The 15,124-nt window shown below is 41.1% G+C and overlaps 1 protein-coding gene across 9 annotated transcripts in view; it reads left to right on the top strand.

Annotated features, from left to right (window-relative positions):
* The window catches only part of fryl (furry homolog, like), a 123,777-nt gene that overhangs the window by 88,518 nt on the left and 20,135 nt on the right, over positions 1-15,124 (top strand). For 8 of the 9 annotated variants that reach the window (XM_073855977.1, XM_073855978.1, XM_073855971.1 and 5 more), the window contains 18 exons: positions 9-93; positions 222-334; positions 582-732; positions 1,606-1,709; positions 1,801-1,983; positions 2,359-2,554; positions 3,658-3,779; positions 3,931-4,118; positions 4,220-4,314; positions 4,396-5,027; positions 5,295-5,563; positions 6,523-6,663; positions 8,058-8,258; positions 8,363-8,524; positions 8,639-8,713; positions 8,814-8,990; positions 10,085-10,279; positions 12,569-12,751. In XM_073855977.1, coding sequence (XP_073712078.1) covers positions 9-93; positions 222-334; positions 582-732; positions 1,606-1,709; positions 1,801-1,983; positions 2,359-2,554; positions 3,658-3,779; positions 3,931-4,118; positions 4,220-4,314; positions 4,396-5,027; positions 5,295-5,563; positions 6,523-6,663; positions 8,058-8,258; positions 8,363-8,524; positions 8,639-8,713; positions 8,814-8,990; positions 10,085-10,279; positions 12,569-12,751 — 3,272 coding nt within the window. The remainder of the gene's footprint in view (positions 1-8; positions 94-221; positions 335-581; positions 733-1,605; positions 1,710-1,800; positions 1,984-2,358; positions 2,555-3,657; positions 3,780-3,930; positions 4,119-4,219; positions 4,315-4,395; positions 5,028-5,294; positions 5,564-6,522; positions 6,664-8,057; positions 8,259-8,362; positions 8,525-8,638; positions 8,714-8,813; positions 8,991-10,084; positions 10,280-12,568; positions 12,752-15,124) is intronic. The other variant, XM_073855973.1, reaches the window with a different exon arrangement.

Consider the following 15,124-nt stretch of genomic DNA (forward strand, 5'->3'; position numbering starts at 1 on the left):
TCTTTCAGGAACGACGTCCAGTAGCAACACCATGGTACCTGGACCTGATGGACACCAAGATGGCAAACACAAAGATTCCAACATGGAGGAGAAGTAAGAGTTTTAAAATACACAGACATGCAGATGCATCTGTTATTAGACTCGAACGTAAACCATGCTTTTTCCCCATCACTCACACCAATTGTGAAAATAATCAGGATGCTGTTCATTTGTCTTTGCAGTTACACTCAATTGGAAATCTACAGCGGTCTGAACAGTAATCTGAACCGACAGCACCATCGACTGGAGTCGCGTTACAGCAGCAGCTCAGGAGGATCGTACGAGGAAGAGAAGAGTGAGAACATTCAAATGAACCAATACACACTATAGTTACATTAAGTTCTGTTGCTTTTATGTGTATTAGCTTTGAGACTTATATGTAGATGGCGGTGTCCTCCTTAACATTAACCAAAACAACTTTTGAGCAGGTGATTGCTCATGGGAATGTCCAATTTGTTGGCTGTTAACAAAAAGGGAACAAACTTCCTATTTAAATGGGAAATGTGCATGGGTTCAAATCTGACATGTGTTTTTTTTTGTAGGTGACACTATGCCTGTTTATGCTAACTGGCGTTTGAAGGTGATGGATCATAACCGTCCTGAGCCCCTCCCATTTCCTCCCACTGGTGGTTGCTGGTCACCCTTGGTCGATTACCTGCCTGAGACCACCACACCTGGTGTCTCCCTGCACAGGTGACAAACATACACTCAGTGAAATGAATAGTTCACAGAAATATGTACATTTATAATTTTACATCCAAGATTTATAAAGAATCCTTTCTTCAGTTGGACACAAAACAGATATTAAAATAAGTATTGTCATATTTAGGTGACCTATTTCTTTAAAGGGACACTCCACTTTTTTGAAAATATGCTAATTTTCCTGCTCCTCTAGAGTTAAACATTTGATTTTTACCGTTTTGGAATCTATTCAGCTGATCTCCGTGTCTGGCTGTAGCACTTTTAGCATAGCTTAGCATAATCCATTGAATCTGATTAGACCATTAGCATTGCGCTAAAAAGAAGAAGAGTTTTTATATTTTTCCCATTTAAAACTTGACTCTTCTGTAGTTACATCATGTACTAAGACCGACAGCAAATTAAAAGTTGTGATTTTCTAGGCAGATATGGCTAGGAACTATACTCTCATTCTGGCGTAATAATCAGGGACTTTGCTGCCGTAGCATGGCTGCGGGGGGCGCAATGATATTACGCACCCCCCGAAAATAGTCCCCTTGGTACCTTTCAATAGCTGGGGACTATTTTCGGGCAGTGCATAGTTTTGAATTGGAAAGTTTGAAATAGGAAAAATATCAAAACTCTTTGGTTATTTTTTAGCGCAATGCTAATGGTCTAATCAGATTCAATGGATTATGCTAAGCTATGCTAAAACTGGTACCACCAGACACGGAGATCAGCTGAATGGATTCCAAAACGGTAAAAAGCAAATGTTTAACTCTAGAGGAGCTGGAAAATAAGCATATATTTTTTTTTAAATTTGTGGAGTTTCCCTTTAAGGTCAGTGCTGTCAGTTTTTTGCTCAACACGTTTTAAACATTTTTCCAGGTGTAACATTGCCGTGATCTTGCTTACCGACCTCATTGTAGACCATGGGGTCAAAGTGGAATGGAGCTCATACCTCCACCTGCTTCTGCACTCCATCTTCATAGGTAACACACGCCCACCTGTACACATACAGTAAACCTAATATTACCATTATATGTGCCTTATTGTTTTCCAATGCTGTGTTTGCTTGTCCAGGTTTTGACCACCAGCACCCAGAAGTCTATGAGCACTGCAAGCGTTTGTTACTCCACCTGCTGGTCGTCCAGGGAACGAACAGCAGCGTCCAATCACTAGCATCTGTGCTGCTGCGGAACCGTGAACTTAACGAGCCCAGGGTCCTTACAGTCAAACCCGCTCATCAGGAGTTCAACCTCACAGGTGAAATAAAGAGCATCTGCTCAAACACTCAAGGTCTTTTTTTGTCAGGGGGCCAAGTATGCACTTTACCAGTTAATTCATTTTTAACGTGCCATCTTAAAAAGATTTATGCAAGTATGCAAGAACAGCAAATGGCCAGGCTAAATAACCTTTTATTGCACAAAACAGTATTTGAGATTTATTGTTAAAGGTGATGAATTAGTCGCAAAAGTACTACTTTAATGGAGTTGCTTTTAATGGGTAATTTTTAAAGAGTTTTTAATGTGCTAGTTCATTTGAGATTGCTAAAGCGATTCATTTATCTATTTATCTATCTATTAATTTACCCACTGCTAGAGTCAGAATAATATTAGTATGGCTTTCTCTCTCTTCCAGGTGCAACAGAGCTGATGCCTGAATACCAGCCGTCTCCGATGACAGATTCCGGCCTGAGCTCCAGCTCCACATCCTCCAGTATCAGTCTGGGCGCCTCGGTCCTACCTCATCTCCCCCCCACTCTCCTAAATGAGGTGGACCTGTCAGCAGAGCAGGACGAGAAGGTCAAAAACCTCATCGAGTTTATCAGCTCGAGGTGAGGGTGACTACAGGCTAGAAGCGTAGTATAGAAAGTAGCTGTGGGAATATTCAGAGTTTCCAAGCAGTGTCATCATTCTCAAAGTTTATAGAGAAGAACTCTTTTAGTAACAATGGGCATCTGTGGTTTTTGTTGCTTAACATTCTTTTCCTGGAAGCAAATTAAACGTGTATTTATTTTTGTGTTAAGTTTTGTGTATTTTTTCCTTTGCCTGCAGCCATGTCTAACAGAAGAGGGTATTGTTGCCTTGCATGTGTGTGTGCGTGTGTGTGCACTCAGTCTCTGTGTGATTCAGAGTGTGTTCATACATGGTTGTTTCAATAGATAATGAGCCTTTGCATTCAGGGTTCCCACGGGTCCTTGAAATCTGTGAAGTTTTTGAAAATATACATGCATAGATACAGGTCATTGAAAGTGCTTGAATCTATTTTATGCAAGAAGTTTTCTGGAAAAAAATCCATATTATTCCCTGTGTAGTGTAGGATAATATCATAAAATTCTAGACTTTTTAAGCACACATGCTAAAATGTTCACTTTAAATGTTTATATCTTTTGTATGCGAATGTTGATTCATACCAAAATGCTTTTTTTGCATAGTTGTGTTCGACAAATGAAAACGTCTCGGGTTACGTATGTAACTGTTACTCCCTGAGAAGGGAATGAGACATTGCGTCTCCCTTGCCATACTTCCTGGGTCCCTGTAATGCCGTCTTTGGCAATATTTCAGATAGCGATATACTTCCTGGCTCCTGCGTCACCCTGTCTTTGTTGTTAAGCCTCACCATTGGTTGATTTGATATACACATTCAGACGCACTTACCAATGGAGGGCTTCCCCAATGTGTCACCGCAGTGACGCAGTGTGAATTCCCTCAAAAGGGAACTGTAACAATATATCTTAAAAGGTAACACAATGTAACCTTTCTCTCATGTGAAATTTATCCCCAAATTTAGCCCTTGAATTTGAGGGTATTGGATCTGAAAGGTCCTTGAATTAAAAGTTAACTAAGGTGTGGGAACCCTGTGCATTGCCTTTGTTCTGTATTTCCTGTTGTGTCACTTCCTGTATCTAACTCTTCATACTAATTGGTTGATCCGTAGGAAACGAGGTCCACTGTGGAACCATGAAGATGTCTCTCCTAAAAACCCCAGTATAAAGAGCGCTGATCAGCTTAGTGTTTTCCTTCGCCATGTTGTCAATGTCTTTAAGCAGACGCCGTCCGGTAAGACCCAGCAAATGCTGTCGATTTTTTGCTTATTGTTTCATGAACTTAGCCTTCAAACTTCTTTCTCAGTTGTGTAATGCCAGTCCATGTGTATTGCTTGGTCCTATTATGCAATCTTGTGATGCACGTTTTTTGTATGTTTGATCAGGTTATCATCTGGAACAGGAGTTGAGTGAAGTTGCTCTGCAGACCGCCTTGTCCTGTTCGTCACGACACTACGCCGGTCGCTCTTTCCAGATCTTCCGAGCACTGAAACAACCTCTCACAGCCTCCACGCTGTCAGATGTGCTGTCTCGTCTGGTAGAGACTGTGGGCGATCCAGGGGAAGAGGCTCAGGTATGCCAGAAGTAATAATAGGACGACAGTCGTGCTCAAATATAGTGTTAGTTAACTTGATCAATCAAATCAAAAACAAACTTTCTATCTTTCCTTCTCAGGGTTTTGTTATAGAGTTGCTGTTGACTTTAGAGGCAGGTATAGATACACTGGCTGAAACCATGAAGAACTACGACCTACTTACCGCACTTTCACAGTAAGACATAAACTTTTACACACAACATGTCTGCCCTTTTAAGTGTCACAGGTAATGAAATCTGTTGTATTTCTTCTGTAGTAACTCCCATGATCCTCTGCACGGCACCAAGTTCGCCAATAACAGAAAGAGCACAGGTCAGCTGAATCTGAGCAGTGGAAGTTACTTGCACGCCCACTACAGCCACACTCGCAGCAACTCTCTCCGTGCCAGTCTAATGGGTGAACGCCTCGGAGACCGTCGTCGTAGCAACACCCTCGACGTGGCCGATCGATTGGGCGGCAGCCACGGCAACCTAGCCCGCACAAGGAGCTTATCATCGTTACGAGAGGGTGAGGTGCGGGGCGATGGAGGAGGTGGTGGAGCTGGGGTCGGGTCTGGGGAGATGGTGCCACCAACTGACCCCACCAACCTGCTGGCGACGGTGTTCTGGATTGCGACGTCGCTTCTGGAGTCGGATTACGAGTTTGAGTACCTACTGGCCCTCAGGCTGCTGAACCGGCTCCTGGCCCAGATGCCCCTGGAGAAAGTAGACAGCAGGGAGAAGCTGGAAAGAGTCCAGGCCAAGCTGAAGTGGTACAACTTTCCCGGCCTGCTCACGCTTTTCCTAAAGGGCTTCACTTCAGCGGCAACACAGGAGCTCACCATTCACCTTCTCAGTAAACTCATTACTGTGTCCCGACACACGCTCATAGACCCCTCACAGCTAGCAGGTAAGCTATGCTTTAGGCTTGATATCCTTATTCAAAGTCGGTCCTGAAGAGCCAGTGTCCTGCAGAGTTTAGCTCCAACTTCCCTCAACACACCTGTCTGAATGTTTCTAGTATGCTTAGTAAGACTTTAATTAGCTGCTTCAGGTGTGTTTATATTAGGGTGGAGCTAAACTCATTTATTAACTACTTGGTGTTATTCTGTAAGTCCATAACAGTTGTTATAAGTTATTTGTTTTAAAAGAGAATATTCTGTCCGTTTCCTGTCAGGTTTTCCTCTGAATATCCTGTGCCTGCTGCCACATCTGGTCCACCACTTTGACAACCCCACAGTGTTCTGTAAGGAGACCGCCGACCGCATCGCCAAAGTGTGCGCCGAGGAAAAGTCAGCGACGCTGGCCAACCTGGCGCACATGATGAGCCTGTACTCCACGCACAGCTACTCGCGAGACAGCAACAACTGGATCAACGTTGTGTGTCGATACTTGCACGACTCTTTCCCTGAAATTACTTTTAACCTGGTCACATATCTCGCCGAGGTAAGATACAGTTGATGTCTTTTTAGTAATTCCTAAGGAATAGTCCATTTTCTTTACAAAAAATCAAGATAATTTACTCACCACCATGTCATCCAATATTTTGATGTCTTTAGTTGTTCAGTCGAGAAGAAATTATGTTTTTTGAGGATACCTTCCAGGATTTTTCTCATTTTCATGGACCCCAAAACTTATTAGTTTAAGTGCAGTTTAAAATTGCAGTTTTAAAGAACTCTAAACGATCCCAAACTAGGCATAAGGGTCTTATCTCGTGAAACGATATAATAAAAAATATACACTTTTAAACCACAACTTCTCGTCTTCTTCCGGTCCTGTGATGCACCAGCGCGACCTCACGTAATTGTGTAATGACGTGGAAAGGTCACATGTTACATATATGAAAAGCGCATTTGCGGACCATTTTAAACAATAAACTGACACAAAGACATTAATAAGTATCATTCCACATACAACAACGTCGGAACGGTCCTCTTTCTCCACACTTGTAAACACTGGGGCGTAGTTTCGCATACGTCATCCGTGACCTCTTGACGTGAAGACGTATTGCGTGAGGTCGCGCTGGCGCGTTACAGGACCGGATGAAGACGAGAAGTTGTGGTTTAAAAGTGGATATTTTTTATTTTTCGTGCCAAAAATGACAATCGTTTCGCTAGATAAGACCCTTATGCCTCATTTGGGATTGTTTAGAGTCATTTGAAACTGCAATTTTAAACTGCATTAAAACTAATAAGTGTTGGGGTCCATTAAAGTCCATTAAAATGAGAAAAATCCTGGAATGTTTTCATTAAAAAAAAACATAATTTCTTCTCGACTGAACAAAGAAAGACATCAACATTTTGGATGACATGGTGGTGAGTAAATTATCTGGATTTTTCTTTTAAGAAAATGGACTAATCCTTTAATGTCATAATCTATAATGTCTTGATCTCTTTGTTTTGTAGTTACTTGACAAGGGTCTTAACAGCATGCAGCAGTATTTACTGCAAATCATCTACAGTCTACTGAGTCACATTGACCTGTCTGCAGCGCCGGTCAAACAGTTCAACCTTGAAATCATGAAGATCATTGGCAAATATGTACAGGTGTGTGAATTACAACATTTAGCAATGCCTATCGTTATGAATACTTGTCACTGAGGTCAAGAATGAACATTTGCCGCAGCTGCCAATGGCAAGTGAATGTACCAACAACATTTTTTTAGGTTGGTTTACTGGGTACGTACACTGTTAGTGCGTATAATGTAAAATAAACGACATGGACTTAAAGGGACAGTCCACTTTTTTGAAAATATGCTCATCTCCCCTAGAGATAAACATTTGATTTTTACAGTTTTGGAATCCATTCAGCCGATCTCAGGGCCTGGCGGTACCACTTTTAGCATAGCTTAGCACAATCCATTGAATCTGATTAGACCATTAGCATCGCACTTAAAAATAAGCAAAGAGTTTCGATATTTTTCCTATTTAAAACTTGACTCTTCTGTAGTTACATCGTGTACTAAGACCGATGGAAAATTAAAAGTTGCGATTTTCTAGGCCGATATCCCTAGGAACCATACACTCATTCTGGCGTAATAATCAAGGACTTTGCTGCCATAACATGGCTGCAGCAGGAGCAATGATATTACGCAGTGCCCGAAAATAGTCCTCTGCTATTGAATGTAACCAAGGGAATTATTTTCGGGCACTGCGTAATATCATTGCGCTTGTTGCAGCCATGTTATGGCAGTCCTTGATTATTAAGAGAGGATATTACTAGGGATATTGGCCTAGAATATCGCAACTTTTAAATTTCCGTCAGTCTTAGTACACGATGTAACTACAAAAGAGTAAAGTTTTAAATAGGAAAAATATGGAAACCCTTTGGTTATTTTTGAGTGCGATGCTAATGGTCTAATCAGATTCAATGGATTATGCTAAGCTATGCTAAAAGTGCTACAGCCAGAACCAGAGATCGGCTGAATAGATTCCAAAACAGTACAAAAAAGTGCAGTGTCCCTTTAATATTGGTTGGGGTTAGGTTCAGGGTTTGGTTCAGGGCTGATGCCTAGTTATTCCAGTTATTGTACAAGAGGGCTTTAAATAAAGTGCTACTAAATTTTGTTCAGTGTATTTTGCATTAATTTATTAAATATATATTTTTGTACCACAACAGTGGAATTATTCAGGTGAATGGCACAGATCAATGTGTCGCTCCAGATTAGTGTGTGTCTTTTTCAATGAATGTGTGCCTGTGGCTGTGCGTGCAGTGACGGAGAATGGGCTTTACTGAAGTGTTTGATTGTTTGTATGAAAAGACCTGCGGGCCGATTGCTTTGTGAGGTGCTTTTGAGAAACCGTGACCTGCATCCTTGCTTTCTTACACGGTGGTCTTTACTGAAGCTTTTTTTCATATAAGCCCCTGAGGTAACATGAAGAAAAGAGGTCAAATACGACTCAAGTATTTTGTTGTTTGTCGTGTGCACGTGTGTTTACAGAGTCTGTACTGGAAAGAGGCCCAGAACATTCTTAAATTGGTAGTGTCTCGTTCAGCCAGTCTGGTGGTTCCCGATGAAGTGCAGCGCTCTTACAGCACGGAGTCGACCGGATCGCCGGAGATCGCTTTCACTCGCATTTTTAACAATTCATCCAAGGAACTGCCAGGAAAAACGCTGGACTTCCACTTTGACATCTCAGAGGTTCTTTGTCTTTTGCCACATCTAAAAATCATATTCACCTTTGGGCTTGTAGCTTCTGAATCTGGATGACTTTTATGACTATTTCTTACATTTTTGACCCACAGACACCTATCATAGGTCACAAGTATGGAGACCAGCGGACTGCAGCAGGGCGTAACGGAAAAGCGCAGGTTATTGCTGTGACAAGAAGCACCTCTTCTACTTCCTCAGGGTCCAACTCCAACGGTCTGGTGCCAGTCAGCTGGAAAAGACCTCAGCTCTCACAGGTATTGCCAAAGTTTGTTCACGGTTTGCCTTTATTGTATACAAAATAATACTATCGCACTCTTGAAGCTTTCTTGTGGTGCCTTAAATATGTCCTTGTATATTTTTATTTCTAGAGGAGAACCCGTGAGAAACTAATGAATGTCCTGTCTCTGTGCGGCCCTGAATCCGGCTTACCTAAAAATCCCTCTGTATGTTTTTTTCCCACTTAATCATAACATTTTAGGTTGCGTAATCATAAAATGATTTGGTTGTGTAACCTTGGCGATGGCTAAATGAACTTTTTTTCAGGTGGTTTTCTCTTCAAATGAGGATTTGGATGCAGGCGACCAGCAGACCAGTCTGATCCCCACTGTAGAGGAAGTGACACGAGAGGAGGAAGCACAAGCGGAAGATGCAGGAAGTGAACAGCAGTTTGGTGTCTTCAAGGACTTTGACTTCCTGGATGTGGAGTTGGAGGATGTAGAGGTGAGGTTTAGGCCCACACTGATGCTCTGGCCATATTATGCTATGGTTGTTTTTTAAATTTTATTAATGTGGTAACAAATGTGACAAAACTTTTCTTAGAAAACAGAAAGCCTCATGCTGCGTTCACACCAGCCGTGGTAGAGGAGGCAAAAACATGCTTTTCGCGCATAGTTTGACGCTTGAACATTTGAGTTTACTCGCTTTATTCGTGCGTGAAATTCTAATCATTCGAGACATTCACATGGAAATCATGGGAGGGGCTTCTGTGACTCCGCTGAGACTCTGCTTGCTTCCTGTAATCACATCACTACTACAGCAAGGTTAACGCGACGAGGAAATCCGCCGAAGTTCAGATTTTTCAACTCGCGCGTTTCCTGCAGCAACGCTTAATTCGCCCAGAACGCGTCATCCGTGCCGCGAGTTCCGCGGCATTCGCCCCGCAGGATCCCTAATCGCGTCTTTGCATTAACTTAACATGTAAATCACTCATGCTTGCCGCCTCTACCGTGTCTGGTGTGAACCCTACATTAGAAAGCCAATTGTGTTTTACATTGTTCTTAACAAGAAAGGGAGTTTTTGTGTATGTGTTTGTATACTGTATTTGACCTTACGTTTTGCGTGTGTGTGTGTGTCTGGGCACCTCCATATATTCTCAGTGTCTTAACTCTCCCTAACACTCTGTATTGTCTTTTTTCCTGTTTTGCATCCAGGAGCTCCAGGTAAGTTTTTCATGCAGAGCTTGGGGTCAGTCAGGGCTGTCAAACTCGAGTTAAATTTTCACCAGATAACTGGAGTTCATCTAAACATTTTTATACACATTTTAATTAAATGGGAGTCAGATGTGCCCTATTATAATTATATCTTATCATAGAAATGCTTAATGTTTAAATTACAGCAATTAATTTTTAAGTTGTTGTAGTTGTATCGTTCTCCATCACCCCACTGTGCTCTGTGGTTGTGCCTGTTGTCTTGTGTTGTGTAGTCATGTCATTTAGTTTTTTCTCCTCTGTGTAGTTCAATTTGCAAAGCTTTTATAGTTCACCGGTCCTGTGTTTTCCTCTGCTCTTATTGGATTTCTTCTGTTTCACCTGCAGGGGGAGAGCATGGACAACTTCAACTGGGGTGTGCGGCGTCGTTCTCTGGACAGCATCGATAAAGGTGACACCCCATCGCTGCAGGACTGCCAGTACACTGGCAGCACGCCCAGTCTCATCCAGCCAGAGGACACGGACGAATCGTCAGAGGAGGAGGTACTGAGCGCTAGCCAGATTCTCACCCGCTCCAATCTCGTAAGTCCCCTCTCCTCCGGGCCCCTCCCTAGAGGGGCCCCGGCATGGTGTGTCTGTGCGCCAGATTGGGCTTAGACGCTGCCGCGGCATATCTAGGCGGGGTTAGACGCTTGCTTTCTGCTCATAACCCGCACTTCCAATATCTATAGACACTTCTCCCTGCCGCCAAGCCAGCTGTTTAATTTAGCACTCCTTTCCCGTTATTTTTTTTCATTGGGGTAAGTAAGGTGATGGGGACTTATGCATTTTATTTCTGTATTTTAGTAGAAAGTAGTTTTTTGATCAGCTATCTCACATTTTTACACTAACTTGCTGTCATTTTTTCAACCATTGATAGCATGAACTCCTTACCAGGCCCACACAGAATCTAAGCAGAAATTTTAAATGCAACTATTTTTTATGCAAATTTAAGCACATGTCCTGCCTCTTTGTTTACTGGCTTATATTTTTTAACCACCAGCGAGAGTTTACCACTTCATTTATTATGCCTTAGGGGCGATTCACATTTCGCGTCTTTTGCATGTTCAAGTTTGTTATTTCAAATGTAGGTGCGTGGTATGCGCGCTCATAATGGAAGCGACGCGCACGTTTTTACCAGATGCGTCAGCACTGCATCGAGTTAAAAACATTTTAACTTTTCAGAATGCCGCAAATGCACCGCAGGTCATGTGACAAGAACCAACCAACAGCCGCTTTTTCCGTGTGTTTTTGGACACGAAATGTGAACCGCCCCTTACAGTGTTTAAATGTGATCCTCAGATCTGCACTTATTTTTTATGATTTCATGTGGGCCTGCTCTTTACTAAAACTACTTCAGTTTGTTTGCACTACATAAATGTTTCTACACAAACTAATTTTTAATTTTAGACCTCTTAATACGTTTTTTAAACCCTTTCGCTTGCAATAAGGCATGAGCTATTGAGCAGATCTTAAAAAAAACGTATCCTTTAGATTCTGCTGAGTGAAAGTCATTTTCTTTTTCTAGTTTTGTGGTTTTCTTTCCATTGTACACTATTTGAATAGAGACTGAAGTATCTTTGCAGGATTTTGAATGTTATTGGTCTTGCCAGACTTGCACTATTCTGTTGGCATGTCGCATGATGTAATGATATAAGAAAAATAAATGAAGAGTTTGGTTCCAAAACGCAATAAACGCCATTTTTGAAAAAAAATGAGTTACTGCCAGAATCAGTATTATATCAGGTCAGTATTAAAAAGTAAATTCTTAATTTTATGCAAAATCCAATTTCCGCAGTGTTATTCTGTCATCTTTTCTCCCTTTTTTCCCAAAAGGGAATAAACGCCACTCCCCCTTTTCTACAGAATGCCATAAATCCACTCCTCCACAGATTACAGCGCACCATTCACGCAATGTAAACAAAGAATGGCGTCGCGTTGAGTACACGGAATCCAAGTTTTCCTCATCTACTATGTACTTCGTGATCACCAAACAAACAAAAACAAAATAATACTTTAATAGCATTGATAAACCTGTGATGGTTTTCTGTGACGGGAAAGAAACGTAAGCCATCAACATCTAATAATTTACGCAGAGGCACTCGGGAGACCGGTGCTTGTTTGGCCGAGCCAACAGCATCAAGTTACTGTCATGATAACACATTGACCCCAGGAGATCTTATGAAAAACTTTCTATAATTTTACTCAAAGTCAACGAAAATCGAGCAGGACAATTTTTTTTTACAGCTGATCGCTTTGAAAATCGTTAAGCGACGACGTCAAGTATAACCGATGACTTCTTAATATCACAAAGTAAGTGTTTTGATTAATGACATTAATGTTTATATTTTTAATTAGTGTGTACAACTAGTCAACTAAATGAATATAACATGGCAAAGATGAATGCACATTTATATAGGCGATTGATTCAATAGATTTATAGCATTTTTAATAAAAACTTGTCATGGATTTATTGCATTTTGTGGAAAAAATAAACCGTTTTTATAATAAATCTTTGAAAATCAAGTTATGGATTTGAATTTTTTATGTTTTTATAACATAAAGATGCTATGTGAAAGTTTGTAACAGAAAATAGTGTTTTTCATCTTGTCACTTTCTTGGTATAGAAAACACGTTTTTACTGAAATTTGTCAAAATGGATTTATTGCATTTTGGAACCAAACTCTTCAAATATTCAAGTACAGACTAATATTCTTTAATCAGTTATGTATGCATGTGGTATAACAAATATGATTTCAATTTAGTGATTTATCTTTTGTAGCAGATCTTTTTATCGTTTAAAAACGCTCATTTATTTTCTTCTTTTTGCAGCTTAACAGTGATTCTGCTACCGATGATGCCATATCCAATCACATGGACTCCCTACAGCAGTCCCAAGAGTCTTCCAGTAGTGTCCTGACAGAAGAGGCCACACCCACCCTACAACTGCCCCGCCCAGACAGCCCCACTCCTGAGACCGCCCACTCTGACAGCAATAGCAGCCAGCTGCCTGAGGTGGGATCAATCAGGACTCTCAATAAATTATGGTGTACGGGTGCTTTTTAGCCATGGCTTTTTGTCGTTTATCTGGTACTGTTTTCCTGCCTATTAAATTCCCTCTGTCGTCCAGTGGTGTCCAGCTGCTACTGCTTATAAAAAGCACACTAAATGCAGCTGTTGTTTCCTAAAAGTGTTGCGTTCTGAATACTGAGCACTGCCGTGCCCCCTTTGTCCTCTGATTGTTTCCGGTGCCAAAATACTGCCACATGTACAGATCATTGCTTTTCTTTTTCTTTGCACTGGGTTTTGCTATTTTGGGATCCCTGACATTATTACATTACATGATTGACTGCTATGTGGGTGGGGCTTGCTTGCATGCTTGCTTGCTTGTGTGATTGGGTGAGAGATTATTGTCAGGAGCAAATAATACACCTCAGGCCTGCTGTGCTAGAACTACCTCAAATTTGGTCCCAGAAATATTGAAAAGGACAGACGTTAACACTCCTTAGGCTTTGATGGACCTGCAGACTTGCTATTGACGGACCTGCAAGCTTATTGTGAGTATTAGTCAAAACTACCCCATCATAGGGTTGACAGGGTTTAAAGGCACTCTTTTTAAAATATATTATTTTTATTTTAAATAAGCATTACATTATTACTTACTCATTATGTAGCCATATGGCACTTTTCAACAGGCTTTATGCCCAGCTGCACTACTTCCTGAACTTCAGCCAGCTCCGTGTTTCCTGTCTGCCATTATTGGACAAACTGATTAATCCAGGTGTGTCTGATTATTGTTGTTGTGACTACTGAGGTCAGGCACACCTGGATTAATCAGTTTGTCCAATAATGGCAGACAGGAAACAAGGAGCTGGCTGAAGTTCAGGAAGTAGTGCAGCTGGGCATAAAGCCTATTGCATAGTTCCCACGGTTTGGTTTGTGTCGGGTCAGGTCAGCTTACTTTTGGGGGCTTTTCCACTGGGTGCAGTACGTAGTACCCGATACTTTATTTAGTACCACCTCGGTTGGGGCTCCAAGCGTCCCGAGCTGATACCAAAAAGTGATGCGAAAACACTGTAGATCACTGATTGGTCTGAGAGAATCGTCACTACCAGCGTCATCGCTATAATGTCAAAGATTAGCTTTACCTTCATGCTAGCTTGCGCTGTCTTGAGTAAACCTGTTGTCATCTGTGCTTTGCCGTAAGTTCCCAAACTCCATTTTAGCAATGAAAAACATCGACAGGTTGAGAATCAGGAACACCATTAACATTTTTTCCAGACTTGCAGTTTGTGGCGGCACATTCGCGATGCCAACGTCCGCATAAATGCTTAAATGAGGCCACGGGTGTTTGTACAGAAACTGTCATGTGAGATAGAGGTAACGTTAGTGATAAATGCGATGTGCAAACATCTTTTTGTGGTGGTCAATTTTAATTTCCTGGCAGACTGAGAAATAAATGAATGTATGGGAATGTACAACGACGCTCTCACTTGTATGATGTCACAGCAGTAGGCAGCGCAAATATAACGACACGCCTATAATCCCTTCCACTCCGAAGTGTTACTTAACTCGATGGAAAAGCTAACCAAGCCAAAGTAAGGTGAGCTGACCCGACCTGACCCAAACTAAACCGTGGGGTACTATGCAATGGAAAAGCTCCAATAGGTATCAGATGATCAGATTAGACACATGTTTCCAGCCAACTGATTTATTTCAAGAAGCTGCAACAATATCCAAAAATGTAGAATTTGGTTTGCCTGTAAATTCATCCTGGAATAAGGTTAATCCAGTTTTGAACCAAAAATACATGAAGGTCCTGCAGTAATTTTTGAATAAGCATAAACTTATGCCTATTAATATTGTCCTTTTAAAAGCCTGTAAAAGTAGAAATGTTCATTATACAGTTCTGGACCCCATTTTATTTTGTTTCAGATAAAGGCAAAAATATACATTTTGAAGAACGTTCCTATTCCTTTTTCACTTTAAGGCCCCTCTATTGTCCACAACAACATTTGGAGGACCCCCTATATTTTAGAATATTTTATTTTTACCAAATAAAATATTCTAGAGCTTTGCATATTAAATAGACAGATGTATATTTGTTGTTTACAAAACAACAAACAATTTGTTGTTTTAGCCTAATCCAATGCTTGTTTTTGGCCTCCCTGCTGCTGTTCAGCAAAAGCATGCAGTGACCACAGGTTACCAAGCCTCAAAATGATAAAAAGCACTATAAATCTAGCCCATATGACTCGTACTACATTCAACAACAGTGTTTTAGTGCCGCTGTAATATAAACTTATTACATTATCAGATTAAAGGCGTATATTTTGAACATTTTATTAAAATGCAATAAAATAAAAAAACTTTTTGTAAAAAAGCAAT

Source organism: Misgurnus anguillicaudatus, chromosome 18 (assembly GCF_027580225.2).
Source record: "Misgurnus anguillicaudatus chromosome 18, ASM2758022v2, whole genome shotgun sequence".
In the NCBI taxonomy this organism is placed as follows: Eukaryota; Metazoa; Chordata; class Actinopteri; order Cypriniformes; family Cobitidae; genus Misgurnus; species Misgurnus anguillicaudatus.